The sequence below is a fragment of the Vanessa cardui genome, chromosome Z, assembly GCF_905220365.1.
Source record: "Vanessa cardui chromosome Z, ilVanCard2.1, whole genome shotgun sequence".
In the NCBI taxonomy this organism is placed as follows: Eukaryota; Metazoa; Arthropoda; class Insecta; order Lepidoptera; family Nymphalidae; genus Vanessa; species Vanessa cardui.
This window is the reverse complement of record NC_061154.1, coordinates 3,935,805-3,961,273: the sequence shown is the minus strand read 5'-3', so window position 1 is coordinate 3,961,273 and position 25,469 is coordinate 3,935,805. Positions and strand designations below refer to the sequence as shown.

General features: G+C 32.1%; 2 protein-coding genes across 2 annotated transcripts in view; both read left to right on the top strand.

Moving 5' to 3' along the window:
* The first annotated feature begins 1,446 nt into the window (after positions 1-1,446).
* Positions 1,447-7,546, top strand: LOC124543292. Its single transcript, XM_047121459.1, has 3 exons — positions 1,447-1,670; positions 6,697-6,842; positions 7,095-7,546. The coding sequence occupies exons 1-3, from the start codon at positions 1,571-1,573 to the stop codon at positions 7,101-7,103; spliced, it is 255 nt and encodes an 84-aa protein (XP_046977415.1). The 5' UTR covers positions 1,447-1,570; the 3' UTR covers positions 7,104-7,546.
* A 6,392-nt stretch (positions 7,547-13,938) lies between these two features.
* LOC124543132 (BTB/POZ domain-containing protein Tiwaz) overlaps positions 13,939-25,469 on the top strand; it is a 31,614-nt gene continuing 20,083 nt past the window's right edge. The window contains exon 1 of the mRNA XM_047121199.1: positions 13,939-14,022. The gene's annotated coding sequence lies outside the window, so the exon portion shown is untranslated. The remainder of the gene's footprint in view (positions 14,023-25,469) is intronic.

The window sequence follows — 25,469 nt, the reverse complement described above, 5'->3', positions numbered from 1 at the left end:
GTTCATTTTGTATTCAACGGTGAAAAAAAAAAATCGTCACTTTATCGTTTTAGTACAGCTGCGTTATATATGCAGGATTTTCTTTACTTTATATTATTTTAGATGTTTAAATTTAAGCCCGATTTCCAGCGCAGGATTGATGATGAACGGTGATTGAGCATACCCTCATTTTAAATGTTTTTTTAGAGGATGAGGAAAGGAGGATGGAAATATTGATGTATCAAATAGTTGTTTTGTAATATTTTGATAAAATATATTGAATTTGGATTAGCTGCTCTACGCAGTTCCATCCGATTTAAGCGTCACGTTCAATCCCCGAATGTTACAGCGTGAATTTGTAGTTATACAGCCTCTTTTATAACTTTTTATGATTTTCAAGTTTGTAATGTTTTTAAAATCATACCTTTCTCAAAAAATTGTTTAACGTATTACTAACATACTCTACAGCTTTATACAATAGTATATATGTATTTAACTCAGTTATCAATGTAAGAAATATGTTATATGTTATATTATACAGCACGTCATATATAGTGAAGATAAATTAATCGCAAAATATTTTGCTAAATATTAATATTTATCAAAGGCCATCGAAATTGATCATGTGACTATTCTAATAGTAAAAATATGTATAAGTATATCATATACACATTTGTTCTCGTTGTTCTCTGCTCAAAAAGCTACGCAGTGTTAAGATCAGCTATTGAAGGATAATTTTATTTTCTATGAAACATAAAAAAAGATGTCATAAACATTTACAAGAAAATAAGAGGAACTCGAAAATCGCCGCTGACACTTATTAAAATCAGAATGTGATAAGCGACATTAACTAAAATAATTATAAAATATATTGATTACTAGTATCAAAATGGCGTATCACATTTCACAAGTGAGATGCGAAGTGAATTTATACTGAAATTTATGGGTAATCAATGAAAAAGAATGATTTATTGTTTCATAGAATTATTTATCAAATAAATAATATAACGAATTTTAATATTTTTAGTTTTCATGTACGTTCACTTTTAAATAAATAGGGCAATATTAGAAAGATCGATTACGAAATAATTAGAAGCTATATTTAAAATTAGTAACTAATAAAAAAATTATTATATTTATCATTTTTTTAAATTTAATTTTTGGAGTAAACAGATTAATTTTTTTTAAACAAATCTTATATAGTATTCGAAATTTAAATATCAGTAAAATAATATTAATTTAGTAGTTACGCAACAAGCTACCTAATACGTTTCATATTTGACGGCAAAATAAAATCTAAATGAATGACCTTTATTATCGATTTTTATTATCGATGTTATCGGTTATCACGTGGTCAGTGTCAAAGGGCTTCGAGAAAGTGACGAACGGAGAAATGATGAGGCCTCAATGAGATTAATTTTGTACATGTTAAGAGATGGTTGTGAGAAAATCTAATTTCCATCGTATAGTAGTGCGTTGTTTACTAACAGGCAACAGGTCTGTATATATAAGGCGGGCCCCGTCGACTTAGTCAGACGATATTTAATCTCAAGCTAGACACATACAGCGATCGCGTTAGTCGAAAATAATAATGATCTCTAAAACAGTGTTCGCTCTTGCTGTGCTAAGCGTGTTAGTGCCGATGCTGGCAGCTACTCCTCTTCAGGCGAGGTCTTCTTCGCCAGTGGAACGTAAGTTAAATACATGTATTGCTAGCGATTTCTTAACAAATGAATTTTACCTTTTAAAATAATTAGTTTTTTATATGCGATAGTAAATAGTTATTGATTGCACTGTGAATTAAATTTTAAGACAAAAAGATCACTTTTTTATATGCTATGTAAAAATTGAGTTTTTAAAATTTTATTTTTTTATAAAAGTTAAAGACAATAAAATCAATACTTAAATTTATTTAAAAAGAAAATAAAATTATTTAAGTATTTTTTTAAAAAAAGGGTTCGCTCTTGTAGGTAGGTAAAATATTATTAATATTAATAGTTTCTTTGGAACAACTAATCTATTAGTTGTTCCAAAGAAAGTTGTTACAGGGTTTTCTTTATTAGCGCAAATATATAATGTATAAATATATATATTTTAAACAAGTTATAAGGTTTATATTTTTTTTCCTTTATACGTATTATTTGAATTATTAAGTAAAAAAAATATAATTCGTGCATTTTTAATTGCCTCATTATTGGTGTAGAGGCCCGCCGACAAGAGTTAAACCCGAGGCACTGGTTTCAAATCCCAAGTTAGACAATACATTTCTTTTTGTTATTCTGTCTTATCAAGTAGGACGGAATTCGTAAATTGGTAATATTATGTCATCCAAAATAGTTGTGGTCCGATAGTCTCTTAAGTCAGATTACGAATGTAATTTCATTTATATAATGGCTATAGACCATGTTAGCCTACAAAGCACTATAATTATTTATCCTGCGCAGTTAGCTGCGCATTAAAACGGTGGACTTGGAAACGGTGGATCTAGAAAATTTGCAAGGCGACCCGAGTATAACTGTTATGGAATATATCTAAAAGATTTTTACCCTTCATGGAAATACATTGGCCATAATCTACTAGAATCTAGTTTCGATTTTATAAAACAGTTTTATCGTAAAATGAACAAGGAAATTTAAAAGCTTCTTTTTAAACCTTTTGTGTAATAAACCAGCCACATGTATAACGTGGACTTTGGATATGAAATGAGCAAGATTGTATGTTAATTTTTTAGCGATAATCATTATATGTTTTTTGAGACACGTACATAACTAAAATTTTGTTAGGCTATGATGAGATAACCATTTGTTTTTAATCATTTATATTTGATGATAACACGGTATTCCGTTATAGAGACTAGTGGTTATCCCGCGAAACTTCGCGTTTTTACAAGCGATTTTTTTTAAATATCGAACCTATGGCACTTTCGATTTTGTTTACGTTTTTCTTTTTTTTTCTTGATGCAGCCGTACCGTTCTCTAACCGGCCAGTAATTTTATTCCTCTCTAAAATGAATTATTTTTTATTTATTAATATTATTATTATTTTTTTATGGTATAGGTTGGCTAACGAGCATATGGACCTGATGCTATGTGGTCACCATCACCCATAGACAATGACGCTGTAAGAAATATTAACTATTCCTTACATCGACAATATGCCACCAACCTTGTGAACTAAGATGTTATGTCCATTGTGCCTGTACTTACACTGGCTCACTCGATTAGAAGAATTATTTGACAAATCGTAACAAGTCAGTTAATAGCAATCAATAATCCTCTTTAATTTTTTCCACATCTGCGGTTGGTGCTCATTAAAATAAGAGTAGTATCGAATTTTTTATGCAACTATCGTCCCATAATGACAGGGATAAAATCGCTACGAATATATAAAATATAATATTTTTGGTCATATCATGTGTGACTACGTGTTAATTAAACAATGATATAATAATTAATTAATGACTGTCACTTTTAATTTGGTTTAGTTTAGATAAAGTTACATTAAACGATATGAATTATATAATGATTCTGTTAATCGTTTTATTAAAAATATAATCATTTTTATTCAATATTGAGAGAAATTATAAAAGCATTTAATTATATACAATTACTTATGTACATAGAACAATCTTATATACAGATGTGTAAATGATAACTTGTGCGAAAACACATTTTGTTTTTATTCTAATTACGTCATTAGTTTTTTCTATTTTTTTTTATACATTTATGTTTTTATTCGTGATAGATAATGTTATAACAATAATCAATGTCACAATATTGTACTTAAGACATTATCTTTATATATATTATAATTTGGACTTCATTTTCTAGTAGCAAGATATCCATTAGTCAAATAATACCTACGTTCTTAAGATTAATACATCTGTGCGTAATAAATATAATATTAGAATGCCATAAAATATTATAAAAAAGTACTCTGTGATGAAGTCTTAGTGCCTTTTTTAATTCATTCAATGTATAAAGAAATGAAATATCGAAGTCCCGAATAATCCCTAGTTTAATTTAATTAATAATTATAATACAGTATTGTATGAGGGGTCCTATTTTGTATGGTATCCTTTTCAAACGCGATTTATTAAATATTAGAAGAAAATTACTTTTGGCTTAAATATTTTTGGTATATTTATTTTATTATTCAAATTCCTTTCACTTGATAATTATTTATACCGATTATATTTTTAGGAATTAGTTTTGTGTTGTCCCTAATAAAGTTTACAGAGATGTACGAGGTTTCAGATGGGTTTTTTTCTTTTCAATCATAATGCGTCTAATGATTAAATATCCAAACAGTTATTTTTTTAATTTAACTAAAGTTAAACACGTAATAATACCGTAATTGTTAGTGGAAAGACCGTATTAATTGTATATAAGTTTGAGTTATTTATAATGTGACCTAATTCGAAAACTTCGTTCAATCGTGAGATCGTAAGATTTTCGCTCAATGCCAACACGCATCGAATACTGCGTGTTGTTTTGTTCTGGTTGTCAGCTCAATGTCAACTAATACGTAAAATAATGAGTAAGTACTATTTAAAAAAAATGTTGTAATACAGGGTTTTTGTGCAAAGACATTTTATATAATACTAGTAGTCGCCACGGCTTCACTCGCGTTTTAGGTCTTTTATACAATGCCCTTTCTTGGAGTTCAAGTTTGCTTCATCAAATCAAATCAAAATAAACTTTATTCAAGTAGGCTTTTACAAGCACTTTTGGATCGTCATTTTACAATTAAGTGAAGCTACCACCGGTTCGGAAAGTAGATTCTACCGAGAAGAATCGACAAGAAACTCAGTAGTTACTCTTTTTTAACATTTGAAAAATAAAAAGTCATATTAATTAGATACAATTGTTTAAATTATTATATTCTGCTTGGAAGTCAACAGGTATTAACTCCATGTTTTTTATTATCAAATTTGGTACAGCGCTTCGGTCATGAAAGAGTGACGGATAGATTACGATTAGCTAGATTTTAAAATATTTTTAAAGGAGCTATTTCTATATAGGTAAACACATGGTATTGTTATTATTATTATGAGAAATAAATAATAATAAGAATGGGTATACAACCTTTTGATTTTTTGAATATAATTTCAATAGAATAACTTGACTTGTATTATATCGCACGAATTCAAAACGTATTTCACGTGAAACGATGAAAGCGACGTTATTAATTCACGGCTCAAAATGTAGACCGTTCACCGCTTTTGATTTTTACATGTAACTCTTATTGAATCTGTTTCCGAGTACCAATTTTAATTAAGGTTTCATTTTATACAACACCGGAAGCTATAGAAAAGTTTATATTAAACGTAATTTTGATGAAATTGCAGTTCGAGGGGTGTTTTTACTGTGACAATTGCATCGAGTACATCAAAGAGTCTCTCGTATTTTCGAATGAATAAGCTTACCTTTATCAATAGTATTATTTGACTCAAATATTGAGATTCCGTAATACGTAATTAATTTATCTTACACAAATGAAATGTTACTTTATTGGTTCGAAAATATATTGGACAAATACAAATTAAAGTACCGCACTTTCTGTCATAATAAATAAATAAATAATAAATATGGGACAACATCACATACATTACTCTGATCCCAATGTATGTAGATAAAGCACTTGTGACAAGACAACATAGAAAACTAATGAATTTTCTACATCGACTCGGCCGGGAATCGAACCCGGGACCTCTGAGTGGCGTAGCCATGAAAACCGGTGTACACACTACTCGACCACGGAGGTCGTCATGAAACATATTAATTCAACAGCATCTATCAATGAATACCAACGACATGTTTTTCATAGCTAATTAACAACAGTCAGTCACCTAGAATATAATAGCTTCTATTATTAATTGTAAAAAAGATACCTTTTAATATATAAGCTTGTTGTATAGGGTTAGTATTTTAAGAAGAGATGATTATTCAGATTGTACTTTAAAAATGTATAACAATTATAAAACAAGTTTTTATTCGACGTTACAATATGTGTAATCACGCATACTTCGTTTAATTAACGTTGTATGACCATTTTAACTCAAAATTAAATTAGTTTAATCATCTATTACATATTGTTATTTCGAATATTAATCAAATGTCAAACGCATAATATCGGCTTTCAAATTTGAGTGGCGAGCCTTTCTGCTAATATGATAAACGAAATTAGTCTGGACATGCCGTGCCGTGCAAAGCAGACTTCAGTATTACATTATGTGACATTTTTGAATGGTTTTCTTTTACATCAGATAGAGTATTCTTCTCTTTCTTACTCATATATATTTTTAAGTATGTAATGAGTTAGATTTTTATTATATGTTGGCGATGGAGGAAAAAATCATGTATAATTCTACGAATTATTCAAACATAACACACAAGAGGTGTGAGTAAGTCAGTGTAACAGTTTCAAAGGACATAACACACTAGCTGCCAAGGTTGGTGGATAATGCCAATGTATGTTTCAAATGCCACATTTTGTGTCCATTTTTCATCAGATACACCATTTGTTTTGCAAGATATTGGTTGAACAATCACCACGAAATTTGGGTCGGAACGCCTCTAAATAGGGTATTAAATAAATTTGGCCGGAAATCTATCGTTCAGCCCATTAGACACATAACAACATGTACCGCGTTCTTGCTCGTTCAAAGTATTTGAAAATGAAAATGGATTATAATATAAATTTTTGTCCTTACAGTTGTAAGCATCATCGCGCTGGAGGAAGCCTGCGTGAGACAAGGTGGCATTTGTGTTCGCATCGATGACTGCCAGCCCGGGAACAGGGTGCAAATGAAGAGTTCGCTGTGCCCCTTACAGAGGCATCTTGGAGTCGAATGTTGTTATGTGAGTATAAAATTTTAAATAAAATCCGTCGAACCGTGGTTCATCTAATACTGGTGGAATATCTTTTTTTTTATTGTATAGGCTGGCGGACAAGCATATGGGCCACCTGATGGTAAATGGTCACCATCACCCATAGACAATGACGTGACAATGCCCAGATTGACGTGTTCTACAAGCGAAATTGAATAGAGTTCGTTAATGACACAGTAATTATTTAACGTTTCGTTTCATAATATATACTTTTTTTTACAGTTTGATTAACGTCGATGGACAAACGTGAGAATCCGCCTTAATGAAAAAAAACTATTTAAGAAATTTAACTTAATTTAATTTTAAGGATTAGACGATATTGAAAATATATTTATTTATAAATAGAACACTACATACTTAAGTTACATAAAATGTTACATTTCCTATTTCTAAACGTTTTTTTATAAAAAAAATATATATGTTGTTATACAAATCAGTACTTAATTTGCAGCCTTTCTTAGTAACATCATACTATTATTAATGTATCTACATATTTATTTAATTTTTCAATGCAAAATTAAGCTAGTTACAATAATAATACTTGCATATTAATGTACTGCTATTGATATAAAATTTCTAAATAATAAAATGTTTTAATAAACGTTTGGAACGGGAAAAAGTCGAACTAGAAGAGAAGAAGCAAAAGTTTAACACATTAAACACACACACACGCACACATACAAACATATAATAAGTATATAGTTATAATAAATTATACTTAATTAAGATAGAAATAGAATTAAATTCTTCAATTAAATATAATTATATCTAGTAGATTTATTACTATTTGTCGCCTACAAACTAGCATAAGTTTTCTGAAGCGCAGCGCAGAGCAATTTCACTGTTGACATCAATCAATCAACACACTGAAATAATATAGATTTGATCTAAATGGCTAGGTCTCGAGAATATATACAAGGGCGAATTAAGGCGCAAACTTATTGCGAGATAAATTAATAATTCGAGCAGTCGTGCTCTTGTGTGCTCTATGAGTGGAAAACCTGCTCTGCCCTGCGCTTTTCCAGTTTACCACATTCACACTGAAATATATCATATCATTCTTGTCTAAAAATTACATATATATACACTGTCTATTTTGTTAGTAATAAATAAATAATTAAAATTATTTAAAAAAAGGTTTTTTATTTCCTCTTCATTTTTCAAGTCTTTCAAATTATGTAGTAACTCGTCTAAGAACTAGCGCGCACTGGTGACTTTTGTCAAAATGTATGTAGGTGCGCGCACGCGCACGACGTGACATTTGTGTCTGCATACAATACATAATATACAATAACAACACGCTTTTAATTACTTTCGAGTAGTTTAAATGTTCTAAACGGGTTTTTATTCGCCATATTGAATCCTGGTGACGTCATAAAACATCAAACACAAAAACAGTTCTTATTCATGTAACTGGTTTGTATTGTCACACCGTAAATAATTGCAGTGATCATATTGTACTATTATAAATAAGATAATGAAACTAACAATAATAAAAATATTTTCATATTCGATGAATTTATAATTGAAGTAAATGCTTAAATAGTAACAGATTGTAGTTATTTGATTTCTTGGTAATAATCGTTTAAAACAACGTCACTCAACTAATGTGTGAGTGATAATATACATTGAAATCTTGACTTTTGACTCGTGATTGTTTCGGTATTCGGTAAATATTTAATTATGATTCTGCAATGCTCTAACGGGCTACTTATAAACATTGTACGGCGCTGTTTAATTAAGTGTTCTCTTTATCTTTCATCATTGATTGACAACCCCTAAACAAAAGATAAGTAAAGTTGGTTTAGTACCAATACATTGGTAGAAAAAGCATACTATTCGATACAAGATTTTGTAGATGATAAAAAAGCGTGGAGTTAATACCTGTTGACTTCCAAGCAGGATACATTAATTTAAATAATTGTATTTAATTAACATGACGTTGTATTTTTTAAATGTTAAAAAAGAGTAACTACTGAGTTTCTTGCCGGTTCTTCTCGGTAGAATCTACTTTCCGAACCGGTGGTAGCTTCACTTAATTGTAAAATGACGATTCAAAAGTGCTTATAAAAGCCTACTTGAATAAAGTTTATTTTGATTTTGATTTTGATTTTGATTTTGTAATAATCTATAATAATAGTATAAATGTCAATGTAACTCTGTCTGTCTGAATTTGATAAAATTTGGTATGAAGTAAACTTGAAATCTAAGAAAGGACATAGTCTTAATTTTTTTGCGTTACAAATTACAACCAACATAAATCGCGGATAAATCGCGAGCGAAACCGCAGGCAATTTCTAGTTGAACATATTATGTGTATATATATTAACGTAAGATTACAAACATCGTTAGATTATAATCTATCGTCAGATTGTTAACTGTCGAAATATTGCGAACCTTGAAATTTGATTGCAATTTAACGCATTATGTTTCGCTATACATATTGTAATCTATCGAAGTTAAACTGTTAGATTACAATCTATCCCGCATCAAATTGTCAACTGTCGAAAGCTTTTTTCTAATTAGCCAAACAACATATTTTTCGAGATCGTTGGCGCTTTAAGGATGTCACTGTTAGTTATTATATCTTGACGTGCTTGTATCTATCGGCAGTGGTGACCATTTAACATCAGATAGATGCCTTAACATCACATGTTACTGTATTTGATGTATGAAATTCCCTCGCAATGATTCGCCGACAAGACGCATAGAGCATATTCCAGATTTCGACCATAGATTATTCGAGAATTCTAACAGACACGATGTCACGTCAATTCTATGTCAAAATGTTTAATTGTAAATGGTCTTAAATTCTCTCGTAGATTCTAAATAATTGAAGTTTTTAATGCCACGTAATTGTCGTATGTGATCCACTTTTCATCACCAGTTATTAGTTTCTTCAAAAATGGTTCGGTTTCATTACGTCGTAATAAAGAATCACAAATGAGTACACGGTTCATTAGGTTTCTTTCAGTGAGTTCATGAGGCACCCATATATCGAGCTTTTTTGTGTACCCAGCTTTATTCAAATGAGTCAAAACCGTTTTGTGGTCAATTGCCAGTTCTTCAGCTACATCGTAACTACTAATATGCCGATCTAGCTCCACTTTTTCAAAAATGGCATCAATTTTGTCCGTAACAGGGCGACCAGAGCGAGATGCATCTTTGATATCAAAATTTCCGGCTTGAAAACGCTTAAACCAAACTTGCGCTACTCTCACAGATACTGCATTAGGTCCATAAATATCACAAATTTTTTTCGCGGCTTGAGTTGCATTTTTACCTTTTTTATAGTAAAATTTTAAAATGTATCGAATTTCTTCTTTAGATTCACTCATTTTAAAAACAACAAAAACAAATGAAAATCACACAAATTCCTAATTTAAATTTCGAAGTGCCTTCTTTAAAATTAAAACTTTTTAATGATACCAAAACCAGCCAGATACAAATGGTATAGCCAAAGAGATTTTATTACAAGTTCATACATACTACATGCGAAAAGACTTTTTCCCCAACCTAATATTTTATTTGTAAACGGAGGAATTGTTTTATAACAGTTTCACTTTACCATTTTAAAACATTTTAATCCGTAAGGCCAATTTTAAAATAGACCGACTTTGATTTTAATTTTTCCTTGACCGATTTTCCAGATAATAACATAGAAGGCAGATGTAGTGTGCGGAACATAATAGTGTAGTACCAAATTTTTAACGATTTTTTGAATTTTAACGATTAAGTTAGTCCTTGGTTTGACAAGGCACATCTTCTCCCAATATCGATAATTTGTAATTGCTTTTCTTGTGTCACTATAATGTATTTCGTTTAATATTAATAATCAAAGCCTTTTCCGTTCTCGTTAACTTTGCGAGACAAGATATTAAAAGCGATCTGAATAGAAATTTAAAATAATGACAATTAATAATCTCTCGAGCTAATAGAAATACTTACAAATAAAACAGACATCATCATCATCATTGTCGCTTACCGTTGTCTGTCCCTGTATGCGTAGATCTTTCAAATTACAAAATGGATTTTGATAAGGTTTTTTAAAAGATAGAGTGATTCGAGAGGAAGGTTTTTTGTTTATAATACATGGACAATATAGTAAAGAAATAAAAATCTATAGTGTATTTAGTATCAGCATTGCGCCCGTTCAAAGCCGAAACGGGTCGATAGTCAACTATAAATTCAATTACTATACATATGTATTATGACATCTTAACATAGCAATTAAATTAAAGCGATTTTAGTCTTAATTAGATAAGCACTTGAATAATATGATTAGATTTTACTCTATATTTTTACGAACACGTAACTCCCTCTCTGTTGAAGTTGTGGAACGAAAATCGATTAATAATTGATTGAAACACACCATTTAAATCTAGATGGCGCTAGGCACACGTTAATTGTTGCCAGTGTTCAAAAGTGTTTCTCCGATTTACTCTTCATAATATAATCTGAACATAAATCAAAATAGTTTTATCATAAAACAATAACTATATTAAAATTATTGTTTATCCTTTTTTTAAAAATAATATTAGCGATGCCCCGAATGAATTAAGAAATTGCTAATATTCCTATTTACCCCCCCTTTTAAGCTTATTACTTGTGTTAGGACTGGGTACGACAATAGGCCAAGGGATCAGGTTCGATCCTACGACTTTAACTTTGATAGGCTCGTAACAATAACAACAGCCTGTAAAATTTCCCACTGCTGGGCTAAAACCCAGGATTCCCCATTAAGGAGAAGGCTTGGAACATATTCACCCACGCTGTTCCAATGCGGATTAGATTACACATGTTGCAGAATTTCTATAAAACTAGACACATGCAGGTTTCCTCATGATGTTTTCCTTCACCGCCGAGCTCAGATTGATTATAAACCCAATTTTAGCGCGTAAACCATTGCGCTATTGACACATAAAGGGACGAGATATTCATTTATTCAAGTTTAAATCCAAATATATTGTGTACTTTTGCGGCAACGATTCCTACATGCCTGCTATTGCAATGCTCTACAGAATACAGCGAATTTTAATACAATAGTGTGGAATTTGCGGCTTGGTACGATATGATGAAAAAAATCAGAACAGGTGCTGGGATGTCGACAAAGACAATAAAGCTGGATGCATACACTCATAAACCCGGTGTCCATGTGTGGCCTTTATAAAATCTAATACCTGAATGACATTAATTTATGATGATTAATTATGGATGAGCTTTAAGTACTGTGTGAAGGAATCTAATATTTTATTATTGAATTAGCTGTGCCCGCGAACTTACTCCTTATTATATCAGTAATTTGCCAGTAAAAGTCCCGTCAAAATCGGTTCAGCCGTTCCAGAGATTAGCTGGAACAAACAGACAGACAGACAGACCGAAAAAATTGTAAGAAATGTTATTTTGGTATATGTACCATGTGTTAATTTTTTTAACTCAATGCATGAGTAAAAAAAGGCTATTTTAATATTACAAACAGACACTCGAAAATTTTATTATATGTAGAGATCATGTATGCACTAGTCTTATGACGCCTGTACTGTTATCAAATATTCAGAAAGTCTTCAAATATGGATACAATGTCTTCTAATTTTTACTTAACATTGATTAAATTTGCTTTGTTGGTGAAACAGCAGTGGCAGATGTTAAGTGATTGATATTACCTAATGTCCATTGGTCGAAACACCTTCATATCTATTTTTTCTAAAGCTCACACCACACGGGTGCTTTGAAACGACGCCCACAAAGTAAGCATGCTTCGATTATTTTTATTAATTACCTAATGAAAGGCTGGAAAAATGAGTGTGTGTTTTGTGGCTTGGAAAAAAAATTAATGAAATTGAACGGATAAGTTCTCTTTGACCATTCAATAATGAAGATGACTACTTTTGTAATGTTATAAAGATATTTTCATCAATAACTCGTGACCCGCCCCCGCTTTGCACGGGTGAATTGTGCAATTTGAACGCAAAAATTAATACATCTCTTTAAAACTTCTAAAAATTTTCAGTTTTTTCTTTTAAATAAATAATATTATAATAAAAAATAAAGCAAATTTTCAGAAAAAATACTTTCTCTCAAATCACTATATATAAAAAGAAACCGCATCATAATCCGTTGAGTAATTTGGAAGACCTAATTTTGTTTTTTCCTCCAGGAAGTTTTGATCTCAACAATGACCCTAGTAGCTAATTGGTGACCAATGTTCGCAATGATGGACTCAAGAGCAGGTTAATTTTTAGCAACAGCTTTCAACTTAAGCAGATATAAATTATCTTGGAACGTAAGAACTAATGAATAACAAGAACACTTTTCAAAAAGGTCCATATTTGAACACGCTACAAAACGCCAAATTATTAACGCAAATCGAATCAAAGGCGAAGTTTTGACCGATGGCCATGTGCTGACATCGCTCATTTTAGCTTCTCGACACCTTGATAATTGTCGTATTAACTATTGCTGAGATGTGCTGTGAGGGATTCGAACAGGAGACAATTAAGTTCGCTGCGAAATGATCAAGATTTGTTAATTGCTCTAGTCAACCCATCACAACTCTCTCTCACAACGGATTTTGTCAAAAACACAAACGATATGACTGGAAACTCTTTGTGATCTAGATGAACTCAGCTCTTATTCAAATTAATTTCATTTTTTCGGATTAAAAAAAGATCAAACCTAATAACGAGGAACGCCTTGAAATCCGATTTAAAAATTTATATTAATATCCTGTGAAATAGCATACATTACAACAGTCTCAAGTTGAATTCATATGAAACGATCATTTCACATATGCGTTCAAAACATTAAGTTTTCAATATAAGCTAGATTGATAACGATTTATTACGATGTACGTTAAAATTCACCGGAGAAAAATATTATATAAAGGTACTATTTATAGCGGCCGGGATTCAGGATTGCAACGATACCAGAAATCATATTATATAATTATGTACATATATTATATTATAGTTTATAATCCGCGCAACGGGCTCTCGAGTTCGACCAATCGCGTGCCGTTTCGTAAAGTTAAGGGAGTGTTACCGGTGAGTAACATTCGTCACATCCCGTTCTCGTGCCGACCTGGAAGGCTGTGTTAGCTCCCTCCGGTCTCGCGCGCGTTTACGAGTGATAAAGTTCCTGTCGCAGTTAGGTAAGAATTTTTATTTATCTTTTATTATTATTTTTTTTAATTTTGGAATTGAAAATCGTCACGTTCTTAATTTGAAATTTCTATAGTTGTATTTAACTTCGCTGAGTTTTCGTATTGTTATATTCAATTATATATTCTTTTATAATTAATAGTTATTTGAAATTTTTTCTCGTGGCAATGCGATTGTAAAATTGACATAATATTCGTTTCTTTAACATAATATATTATGTTTATATATATTTACTTAAAATATAAACGAAAATTCCTAGACTTACACGACATTAATGATGTAGTTTAACAAGCAATTATAATTCAAAATTTTTAAACAAAATATGCTACGCGTAAATTTAATATCAAATTTAAAGTACATATTTTTTTTAATTATCCGTTTAAAATGCTTTTTAGTTTTTTTTTTATTGTTGTTATTAATACATATTTCTACCTTAAAATTCTACCTTTAGTGATAGTTGCGAATGAAATACAGTCAGACAGGGCGTACGTAGTTTACCAGTTAGTTCATGCGATTCAATTTTATTACCTATGCACTAATCGGATCAGCTTCGCGCGTCGCGTCGGCTTAACATGATTTAAAAAACCAAAAATGTCTAAACCTGAATTTCATATCTGTATATTTTGCTTTTTGAAAAATAGAGTATAGCATAATATCATTTATAATTACGAGTTGTCGCCCGTGGCTTTGCTCGCGTTTATAGGTTTCGCCGTCAGGTGTTAGCCAACAAAGCCAACAATTCATTGGAATTCAATGTTGTTTCACTTCATAAAAACTGGTTTAGTTTTGGCTTTAAAAGAGTTGATAGACTCTTATAACTTCTAATCCTCGAAATAATAACATATACATCAGTTTTCGGTGAATGCAGTTCAGGATTAATTAGTACTTTGTTAATTTGATTTAAATTAACATGAGTATCTTTGTGAGCCGAGATAGCCCAGTAGTTAGAATGCGTGCATCTTGTCTGACGATTATGTGTTCAAACCTAGGCAAGCACCATTGAATATCCGTGTGCGTAATATATGTTTATAATTCATATATTTCACCATACCCGCATTTCATTTATTTTCTTCAAAGTGAGAGGTGGCCTTAGCCCAGCAGTGGGAAATTTATAGGCTTGTAATGTAATGAAAACTTGATTATTTATGTTTTTTTTTTCTTCGTAAATTAAATATTTTTAAAAACAATTAGTGAATAATGCATACATAGTCCAATTGATACAAATATAATTTTAATACCCTTCTATCGCCTTTGATCTCATTGTGTTTATTCGTTGCAAGGTAATATAAAAATACCAAATGTATTCTATACATATAATAAAATTGAAGTGTCTATTTGTAATATTAAAATAGCCCATTTTTACTCCATACACATACCAAAATAACACTTTTTACAATGTTTGTCGGTCTGTCTGTCTGTTTTGTTCTGGCTAATCTCTGGATCGACTCGACCGATTCTGACGGGACTTTCACTGGCAGTATAATAGGAGTAACTAAGGCTACAATATTTTTTGTTTTGTTAAATAACTAACGCGTATAAGGTATCGGGCACAGCTAGTTCGTAAATAAATTTTGATTCACCTGTTATATGTTGGTGTTTCAATAGAAGTTTAGTATTACACCTTATATTTCCACTTAAACTAATAGTTGTGATTCTTAGGATTGTCACGAGTTATTAAAGGAAAACAATGTCTTCTTGAATCCAGATTTATTTTGTTAACGTTGGATTCTCACTACTCGGTGTTTCAAAGAATGGTCCACATTATATCCAAACATTGCCATCGCGTTCGACTTTTATGACATTTATTTTCCTTACCGGCCAGTACCAGACATTCGGCCAGCATTATTCGTGAAAAATTAAAAAATTACATTACCACATATTCTAAAAACAGCCAATCGACATATCATTAATTAAATTATTCTAATAAATTATAGTTATACAATGTGTAAAAAAATAATAACTCTAACATAATGCAAGTAACAATGTAAGCGTTACTGAATGTAATAAGAGCCTAGTCATTATAAATATCCTTGAATTAGTAGAAAGCGAGCAGATTTACTCGTGATAGCGTAACATACATACATACTGATAGAGTAGGAAACACAACTCACTTTCGCATTTGTAATATAGGTGAAGATTAATTGTTATAGTCCGGGGAATATACAAAAGCTTAACATTTAAAAAAAAGTTTTCACTTAATTTATATTACATGTGGTACTGGACTTTTCCCCTTTGAATTTGAATTTTGGTTTGAATTCAGAATCGTTCATTGAGTATCGAGAATTAATTATCTGTATTTTTTAAATTTATTTCACATATAAAAATTAATGTTTCGTTTGTGTTAGATGCGCACCAGACACTTTTAGAACTTGTGCTGTTGTAGGTGTCTCTTGCGTGATAATTATCAGTGATCAGCGTATGATCTGTAGCTAACAGTTCGCATCTTAAGAGTTCTTGTATCGTATCGTTCAATATATAATATATGACGCTTGTTGATCAAACACTGGAAGCTAAATTGATCTGTCACTTTGAGATGCGGTTTTATGTTGATGTTATATGTATAGAAAAATTGTTCAATATAAAACTTTCTTTTTAAATTATATTAGGCTATATATGCTAAGTAGATTTCAATGTATTCAAAACATCAACAAGAAATCTCTACAAAAATGATACTAGAAATTTCGTAATTAATAAGTTAATAATTTAAGTCAATTATAGACTATGCCCGATTAATGGTGCATACGAGGCGTGTTGTATGCATATACTAGACAGTAAAAAGTTTGGTCCAATCGACATATTGGCCATGTCTCTCCTTCCAATATACCAAGACTGTAGAACAAGTTTCCGAAGAAGACAATGTTTCCGAAAAAGTAATAATTTCAAAAATAGAACAATATAAGTAGACTTTATGAGACAGAATACCGGAATCTGGGCAAGCGAGTACCTTTAAGATAGCTTAAATGTTTTAATCATCAACAATCAACAGTTGAATTGAGATCCTCCTCCTTATTTGAAGTCGGTTAAAAAAAAAGATAAAATTTCATATATTCGTTTACTTAATTACTAACTCCGTCTGATTCATTAATTTAAATATTAAATCATAAAATAAAAATAACACTTCATTTGGTTATGAACGTTAAATTTTGGAATACACATTATATCGCTCTTGACGTATTGGAAATTTATTTACGGTCCAGACAACCGAGTCCTCTATAGACCGCGCTTCATATTAATCTAATAGAAATTACAATAATATCTCGCTGCGCTCCAGGGGAGAGATGAATACCATGCATACCGTCGTTATCGAATACGCTTTTCAGCTTAAAATAATGCAATAACATGTTAAACATGTTTACCTATGAATCTTTGGATAAATTCCATTACATTTAACTAAAAATTTGGAATAATTTGCCTTGATTTATAGTCACTCGTTCATTGATGTAAGGGTTCTGCCGGTAGGCCATAAATCCAATTACGATGAATTAAAAAAATTGAATGAACAAAGAAGGTTACATATATTTGTGAACTTTCGATTTGAGAGGAAGGTTTTTAATACATGGACAATATAGTAACTGACAAGACGAAATCCGTAGTATATTTAGTATCGCTTGGGACCGGACGCTAGAGTACATTCAGGGTAAGAAAGGCTTCGTCACCTTAAGAACTATTTTCGTGTGCTCAGTATGCGATAATCTGCGTTACCGATTGAGAATAACATATTGCGTCGCAATGATTTGATATTTATTCAAAAGGTACTAAGAGTTTGAGACACGATAAAGGAACGAATTTGAAAACAGACAAAGATTTTCTTACTCTGACTGTGAAATAAAATGTATCTTAATAAAATATACTGCATAGGTACAATTTTTCAATTCATTTGAATCATTGCTCACATTTTCACTATGGTATAATGTACTAGAACAGGCTAGCCTAGGAATCTTCATTACGGACTTTAGACTGTAGTTCAAATCAAGCCAAATATTTAATATTGACACCTCTACCGCAAAAGTTATATAATTATACGTTGCAAAATTTGTCTGAGTGAGAATTGGTCTCGACATATTAATAACTCACCGTTTAACATCTCGAAGTATTTCTAGATGAAAGACCACAGACGTTGTTCTAACAAACACAGATTCCAACCTTGCGGACTTCTAAACTTGGACATTTCGACTTTTCACCATTTTCAATTTGCCCGTTGAAACGCAATTCCGATTCTCTGAACAAAAATTGAACAAGTTCTGTCACCAGTATAGACAAGTAAAGTAAAGTAAAAGCCCGTAAATTATCCACTGCTGGTATAAGGCCTCCTCATCCATTAAGGCGAGGGTTTGGAACATATTCCAATGCGGGTTGGTGGAAAGCACATGTGACAGAATTTCGATGAAATCAGACACATGCAGGTTTCCTCACGATGTTTTCCTTCACCGCCGAGCACGAGATGAATAATAAACACAAATTAAGCACATATGTATAGTGGTGCTTGCCTGGATTTGAACCCGAACTCATAGGTTAAGATCCACGCGTTCTAACCACTGGGCCATCTCGGCTTATCCACTGGGCCATCTCGGCTTATCCACTGGGCCATCTCGGCTTATGTATAGTCAAGAAAAGGTGATATATTTAGGGACTTCATGTTAATAATTATGTTTTAAATAAAATTGCCATTGTGTTGTTTTTAAATTTTACTAGTTTGTCCCCTTAGCTCTCCTGCGTAGGGAGGATAGCGTTGCATTTGTAGGTATTATACGTAGGTATTACTATGAATATTCACGATTAAACATATAAACAAAGTTACTATCGGATTTATATAGTTATGGTTTTAATAATAATATTATGCAGTCAGAATAGTGACTCTAGCGTGAATCCGAATCGTAAACAAACTTCGATATAATATTGTAACATTACAAATCATCGTATCATAACAGGAAAGGTCTTAATTATTTCCTGTCACGCGTATTGCTTATTTACAATACTGCCATAAATAGCATGGAACCTTCTCCAATTAATGTCGTCAATGGTTAATATTGTTTCAAAGAGCTTTTGTATAACAAGACAATTTACGTAGACAATACTTTTTTAAGGCGACAGCTTTTTACAAATCTAAAAATTTTGGCATCACACCCAACAATCGATCTAAAAGCGATTGATATTATTAACATATATATAGTCCTCATGATTTAAAAACAAATTGAAACTGTAAATAATTTAAGAACTCTGTCGTATTAAGCTCGAGCAGAGTCGTGCTCCGGTTGTTTTGATTAAACGACTTTTAGTAATTATTACAGTGGTGCAAAATATAAATTACTTACCAAACGTACAATTATACGTGTATTCGTGTACAGATAGCTATCAAACAATGTTTAGAATATACATATGTGTATTTACAATTGAAGTAAATAATTGTTGATTAACAAATGGGAATAATGATTTGCTCTTTATGTATTTGTCACTACGGAAGCCTAATATAGTTATTATATAAGGTGTTCTGCCATATGTGTGAGAGTATGAATTTATTAGCTGTTGTAATATTGTTAATAGGTATTTAGTTATCTCAAAATGTTAGCTACCTGGCTCCACAAGGATAGAACATCTGATCGAATCAATGAACCTGAGTGATTTTGTTTAAACACCGGTAGTCTAGTGTGAACCTATCACTATATATACAAAGCTTAGTAAAAAATATCGTAGTCAAGCTTAGAAAAATCAAACGATTTAATGTCTTGCCGAGCACTGTGTAGAGTTCTGTGGAAATTTCGGATTTGGCTTGCGACATGCACTAGGGAGGCAATATTTGACGTCGCATAATACTTGATTGATTGTCTGCCTCACGCACAGTACGTTCGTATTATTTACATTATTTATTTATATTTGAAGAACAAAAAAGAGATAATTATAATTAATTAATATCGGACAAACCATATATTACTCCTACTTACTGCTACTTACATTGGAATCAGAGTATGATTCCAACGTAAGTAGCTAAAGCGCTTGTGTTATCGACCCAAAATAACATAGAAAACTAATGACTTATTTACATCAACTGGAACGCGAATCGAACCCGAGACTTCAGAGTGGCGTACTCATGAAAACCGGTGTTGTGTAGCAGGTACTACTCAACCACGGAGGTCGTCAACAGATTACATATCTTTCACACAAGTGACACTTTTATATTTAAGCCAAGCGGACTATAAAGACGAAACAGTTATCGAGAAATTATTTCAACCAAATCTTATTAATTTCATCAAGTTTTTCGTATGTACTTAAGCACTGTGTGTAGTGTACAGTGTATTTACTACTTAGTAATATGACTACTAAAATATACTTATTAAAATTTCAGATAAATATCATAAAAAAAAACAAAAACATTTTTAAACAATTATTATATCTAAATGAAATTATTAATGTTTGTGCAAACTGTACTTAGTCCTTTTGAAAGTTCGTGTTTTGTTTTAACAACAAAACTCGGTTTATTTCTAGATAGCTTTTCACGTGTTTGCTTTCATAATTACATGTAAACGGTGACAGGCATTTAAAGGAAGCGATTGCATTCGTTTTCGATACAAAAAAATGCAATCAATAGTGCAATATATGAATTCCATTCTCGTATGAGCTATCAAAGCGTTTCATGGAAATATTTTGTGTCTTTTTCTAACATATCTCCTAAATCCCTCTCTGTTGAAAATAAAGATGAGTTTTATTTTATATTGCTTTGACGTTGCAATTTTTTAATCAAAACAGTTTTGTGTTTCAAAGGGTAACTTCGTCGTTTGATATAAAAAAAAGTAGAAACTCGATTGGATTTATTTCCGATCGCCATTGAGAGCTTTATAGATATTTATTTAGAAAAAAAAAAACGACACTTGTACTGAAGTAACATCACATACATGCCTAACAAGACAAAAAAGTCCGAGTATACAAATTAATATAATATGGGTCACATATATATGTATATACAACAACAACAACAAACTGTAAATTTTTCCACTGCTGGGCTAAAGGCCTCCTCTCCCTTTGAGGAGAGGATTTGGAACATACTTGACCACGCTGTCCCAATGCGTTGGTGGAATACACATGTGGCAAAATATCTTTCACACACACTCTTTTACACACTTTCTTTCCTTCACCGCCGAGAACGAGATGAATTATAAACACAAATTTAGCACATGAATATTCAGTGTTGCTAGCCTCAGTTTGATCCCGCAATCGTCGGATAAGATGCACGCGTTCCAACCACTGAGCCATTTCGCCTCTTCTTCTCTTTGTATATATATTTATATGTAACGCTCCATTTCAAAGGATCGAATAAATAACATTTGATGTAGTATATTGTTAATCCATCCATAGAGACAAATTATATTTGTATTCGGACGTCATCAAAGGCACATTGTAACTGGCTTTAATCCAGTATCGCGTCCAATACGCTCTCGCGCATAAGCTTTGCGTCCGAATAACTAATACGACCTATAAACTCGGTGAATTATATTAGTTTTAGTACTAAATGTATTCAGAAGAGAAATCTGCTAATTGGATATTCTAGATGTGAGCCAGTATTGAATAGATGGGTCAGTGTACATGTCAATATTAAAGCAAGATACTGGTTCGAATCTGCAAAGAGAAAGCCCAACTTTTTCACGTGCTTCAATTGTTTTTATAATTTGTTTCGTGCTGGATTATGAAGAAATACTGCAATGAAACATTTGACCCTAATTGAAATAATGCTATAGAATAAGCTTCAAATCTTCAATTTGAAATTAGAGGAGGCAATTGCCCAGCATTGGGAAATTTAGTAAATAAGTTGTTTACGTATGCCTTAAATATATTGCGCATATGAATGACGAGGTTTGCGGTCGTTTTGTTGCTAGTTTTTGTTTCGTTGGTTAGTGCGCCCACGCAGCTAAATAAAGCAACTATCAAAATGACAAGCAAGATAATGAAATATTTTATGAGGCTAAGATGTAACCTTAAGGATCATTTACACATGCGAAGTAGACGATGGGAGGCGCACTCAAAGTTTGGCTCGAACCGCTTACGGCGGATTCAAAATAATTTTCGAAATGATTGTTCTGTAGATGAGCGCCTCCGGTGAAATCGCTTGGGGCTGCGGAGCTAGGTGTTCCTTAATACCGTCGCAGCCTGACGCCGAAGGCTAGACCGCGCCGCGACGCCGCGGGCTCTCTGCGCCTCCTCCCTTACCCCGGGCCCAGCTCGCCCCGCGCCCTTCGGCGCCCGCGCCTCGCCCCACCACTCCACTTCCAATAAAATAATCATATTTTCGCATAAGCTTCAGTCAATGCGGCTAAATATTAATTTACGAGGTCCACTTTATATAGGAAGCCAAGGGCGATGAGCGAAACGTGACGTAGCCGCTAGCCCGCTGGGTTTCATTTTTGGTATCTCGTTCGGTATCCGAAATAATTACAGTGAAATTTCGGTTAACGGCATCTTAAAGGTACTTGAACTTTACAGGATAACTTTTTCGTAACATCGAGATCTGGTTTTTGATAAATTCGTAAAAATACTAGACATTTAATTTAATGATACGTCCTTATCTATGTTAAGGAAACCATTATTGATGATAAGTAATATGTTCAGATTTGCCTCCATCATTGAGCTAAGTAGCACGAAATTACTGACTAGCGTACGATTAAGTAGCATGCTTCTTCGGAAGCAAATTCACATTTAATTTAAAGTAACGGTAAGTAGGTACTACTTAACTAAATTTATATTCTAGGTTATTAAGTTCTTTTAATTTATAATAGTAACTTATGTATAAGTATAAAGTTTGTGTTTTATACTTACAAAAATGTTTATTTGTTTCAATTTAACTGTACCGAGTGACGAGATTTTGAACTTGTATTATAAACTAATTAAGAATTTAATATAATGAATGTTTTTTTCTAATTATTATTACAATTTTGATAAATGATTATTTAATAATTTAAAAAATAATTTAGTTATCTGTTATGAAAAGTTTTTTGGGTACTAGTTCGAGGCTCTCTGATACAATTTGTTACATGTAGTATGTATGAGCTGAATATAGAAAGCAACCAAGGTGGGCGGTGCGTGATCTTGTTGCAGTGATCTATTGTGTATTATATTATGTCAATGTCCAGGGTGCATTGGAAATCAAAATTTATACATTTGTATAAAGACGATATGATGACAAAGCCGGTAATGAGCGTGTGCTAATTAATAGCATTGCAACGAATTAAAACCGAGAGGTTATGAAACGAGTCAGTCAATTGTTTGGACCCTAATCTGACATACTATGAGCGCTTGCAATATCATGGAATTTTATTTGTTTTAACAATTTTTCCTTCAAAAGATGAACAATAAGATTTATACTTGTTCGGATTATGCATGACATTGTTATGTATCGATCACATAAGATTTATCTAAAGTATTAGCGTTTTCATATAAAATAATCTGCCTGTGAATTATTTTATATGAATTAATTATTACACCCATTTTATTAAAACGGCTCCAAAATCGGTCCTTGAATAAATTAGCACAGAGGCGATGTTGATATAGAATAATCATCTTGAGTATCTTTCGAATATTGGGATAATGTTTACTTACTACAAATAAATAATATTCGCCTCATTATGTATTTAAAAAATAAATAAAATGAAAATCATGATCGTTGCAGAATACAAAAAATAAATAAAAGGTAAACTCTATTTAAGTAGAATTATCCCCCGTTGTTTATAAGTAAATTAACAAACGGAAAATCCTAAGTATTTTATAGTTTGTTACGAAACAAAACATCATTATAGTATAAATACTTATGTATTGAAGCTTTAAGGAAATATATTATACGTAAATAAGAAGATAAATACTCGTATTTTTAAGCTTTATTTTTAATTGATCCGCTTAACGATGAGTAGGTGGAAGGGAGTGGGCGGTATTGGTGTTTTTCCATGAAATATTTCTCTTACAATATTTCTAGGCGTGGTCCGGAAATAATTTTCCATAGTTATTATAATATAATAGATAAATATTTCTTTGTCTAATTTTATTTCATCTCGTGCTCGGCGGTGAAGGAAAACATCGTGAGGAAACTTGCATGTGTCTAATTTCATAGAAATTCTGCTACATGTGTATTCCAACAAACCGCATTGGAACAGCGTACATATGTACCGAACCTTCTCCTCATAGACGAGAGGAGGAGCCCAGCAGTGATAAATTTACAGGTTGCTGTTGTTGTACTCCTTTGATTTTAAATGACTTTGACTTTAGTTAGAGTCGAGATAGACCAGTGGTTAGAACGCGTGCATGTTAACAGATGATTGCAGGTTCAAACCCAGGCAAGCATCGCTGATTCATGTGCTTAATTTGTCTTTATAATTCATCTCGTGCTCAGCGGTGAAGGAAAACATCGTGAGGAAACTTGCATGTGTCTAATTTCAAAGAAATTCTGCTACATGTGTATTCCAACAAACCGCATTGGAGCAGCGTACGTATGTACCCAACCTTCTCCTTAAAGACGAGAGGAGGGATTAGCCCAGCAGTGAGAAATTTACAGGTCGTTGTATTTCTTTGAAATTAAATGACTTTGACTTTAATTGTCTTAGGTCTCTTCTCCCTTTTAAGGAGAATATTTGGAGTTTATTACACAACGCTGTTCCAATGGTTTTTGTTGATACTCATGTGAGAGAATGTCATTGAAATTAGATACATGCAGGTTTCCTCATGATGTTTTCCGTAACTATCGATTGCGAGATGAACTGTAAATACAAATTGAGCACGTGAAAATTCTTCTTGTCAGGGTTAGAAACTCCAATAATCGGTTGAGATACACTCATTCTAACCAATGGGAGATTTTGACTGACTTCAGCTTCTGTAATCCGATATTATATATTCTGTGTTTTTCAAAGTTTGTGCAGTAACTATGCGAGCCGTTTCATACTCGAGTTCGGAATAATATTAACAGTCATGACGACAAACTATAAAATGCTTTCTTCAGTAAGCGGGGCTAATCCGCAAATTTAACGTAAGAGCTTTAATTTTAATCTTTCGACTATATGACAACTCTATATGTAGATATGGTTTCATATTTTATACTAGCTGTGCTAGCGACCTAATACGCGTTTGAATTTAACAAAACAAAATCTAGCCAATGTCACTCTTTATTACACCAGTTATCTACCAGTGAAAGTCCCGTCAAAATCGTCCAGTGGTTATTAGCTGGAACAAGCAGACAGACAGACAGACAAAAAATACAATAAAAATGTTATTTTGGTATATGTACCGTGTATACATACGTATGCATTGAGAAAATTAGGCCTATTTTAATATTACAAACAGACATCAATTTTATTATATGTATTGATTTGGAGTGGAACACAGAGGAGGAAGGAAGGTTATAAGGTGTTCTAAACCCTAACAATGGATGACTTATAATTTACCTAAAGGTATTTAGTTTGGTATTCAG

What these genes read in the sequence shown, in the direction of transcription:
- LOC124543292 (XM_047121459.1), top strand. Translation starts at nt 1,571, where the DNA reads ATGATCTCTAAAACAGTGTTCGCTCTTGCTGTGCTAAGCGTGTTAGTG. An exon ending in GTCTTCTTCGCCAGTGGAAC is followed by an intron (nt 1,671 to 6,696) that starts GTAAGTTAAATA and finishes TTGTCCTTACAG; the next exon opens with TTGTAAGCATCATCGCGCTG.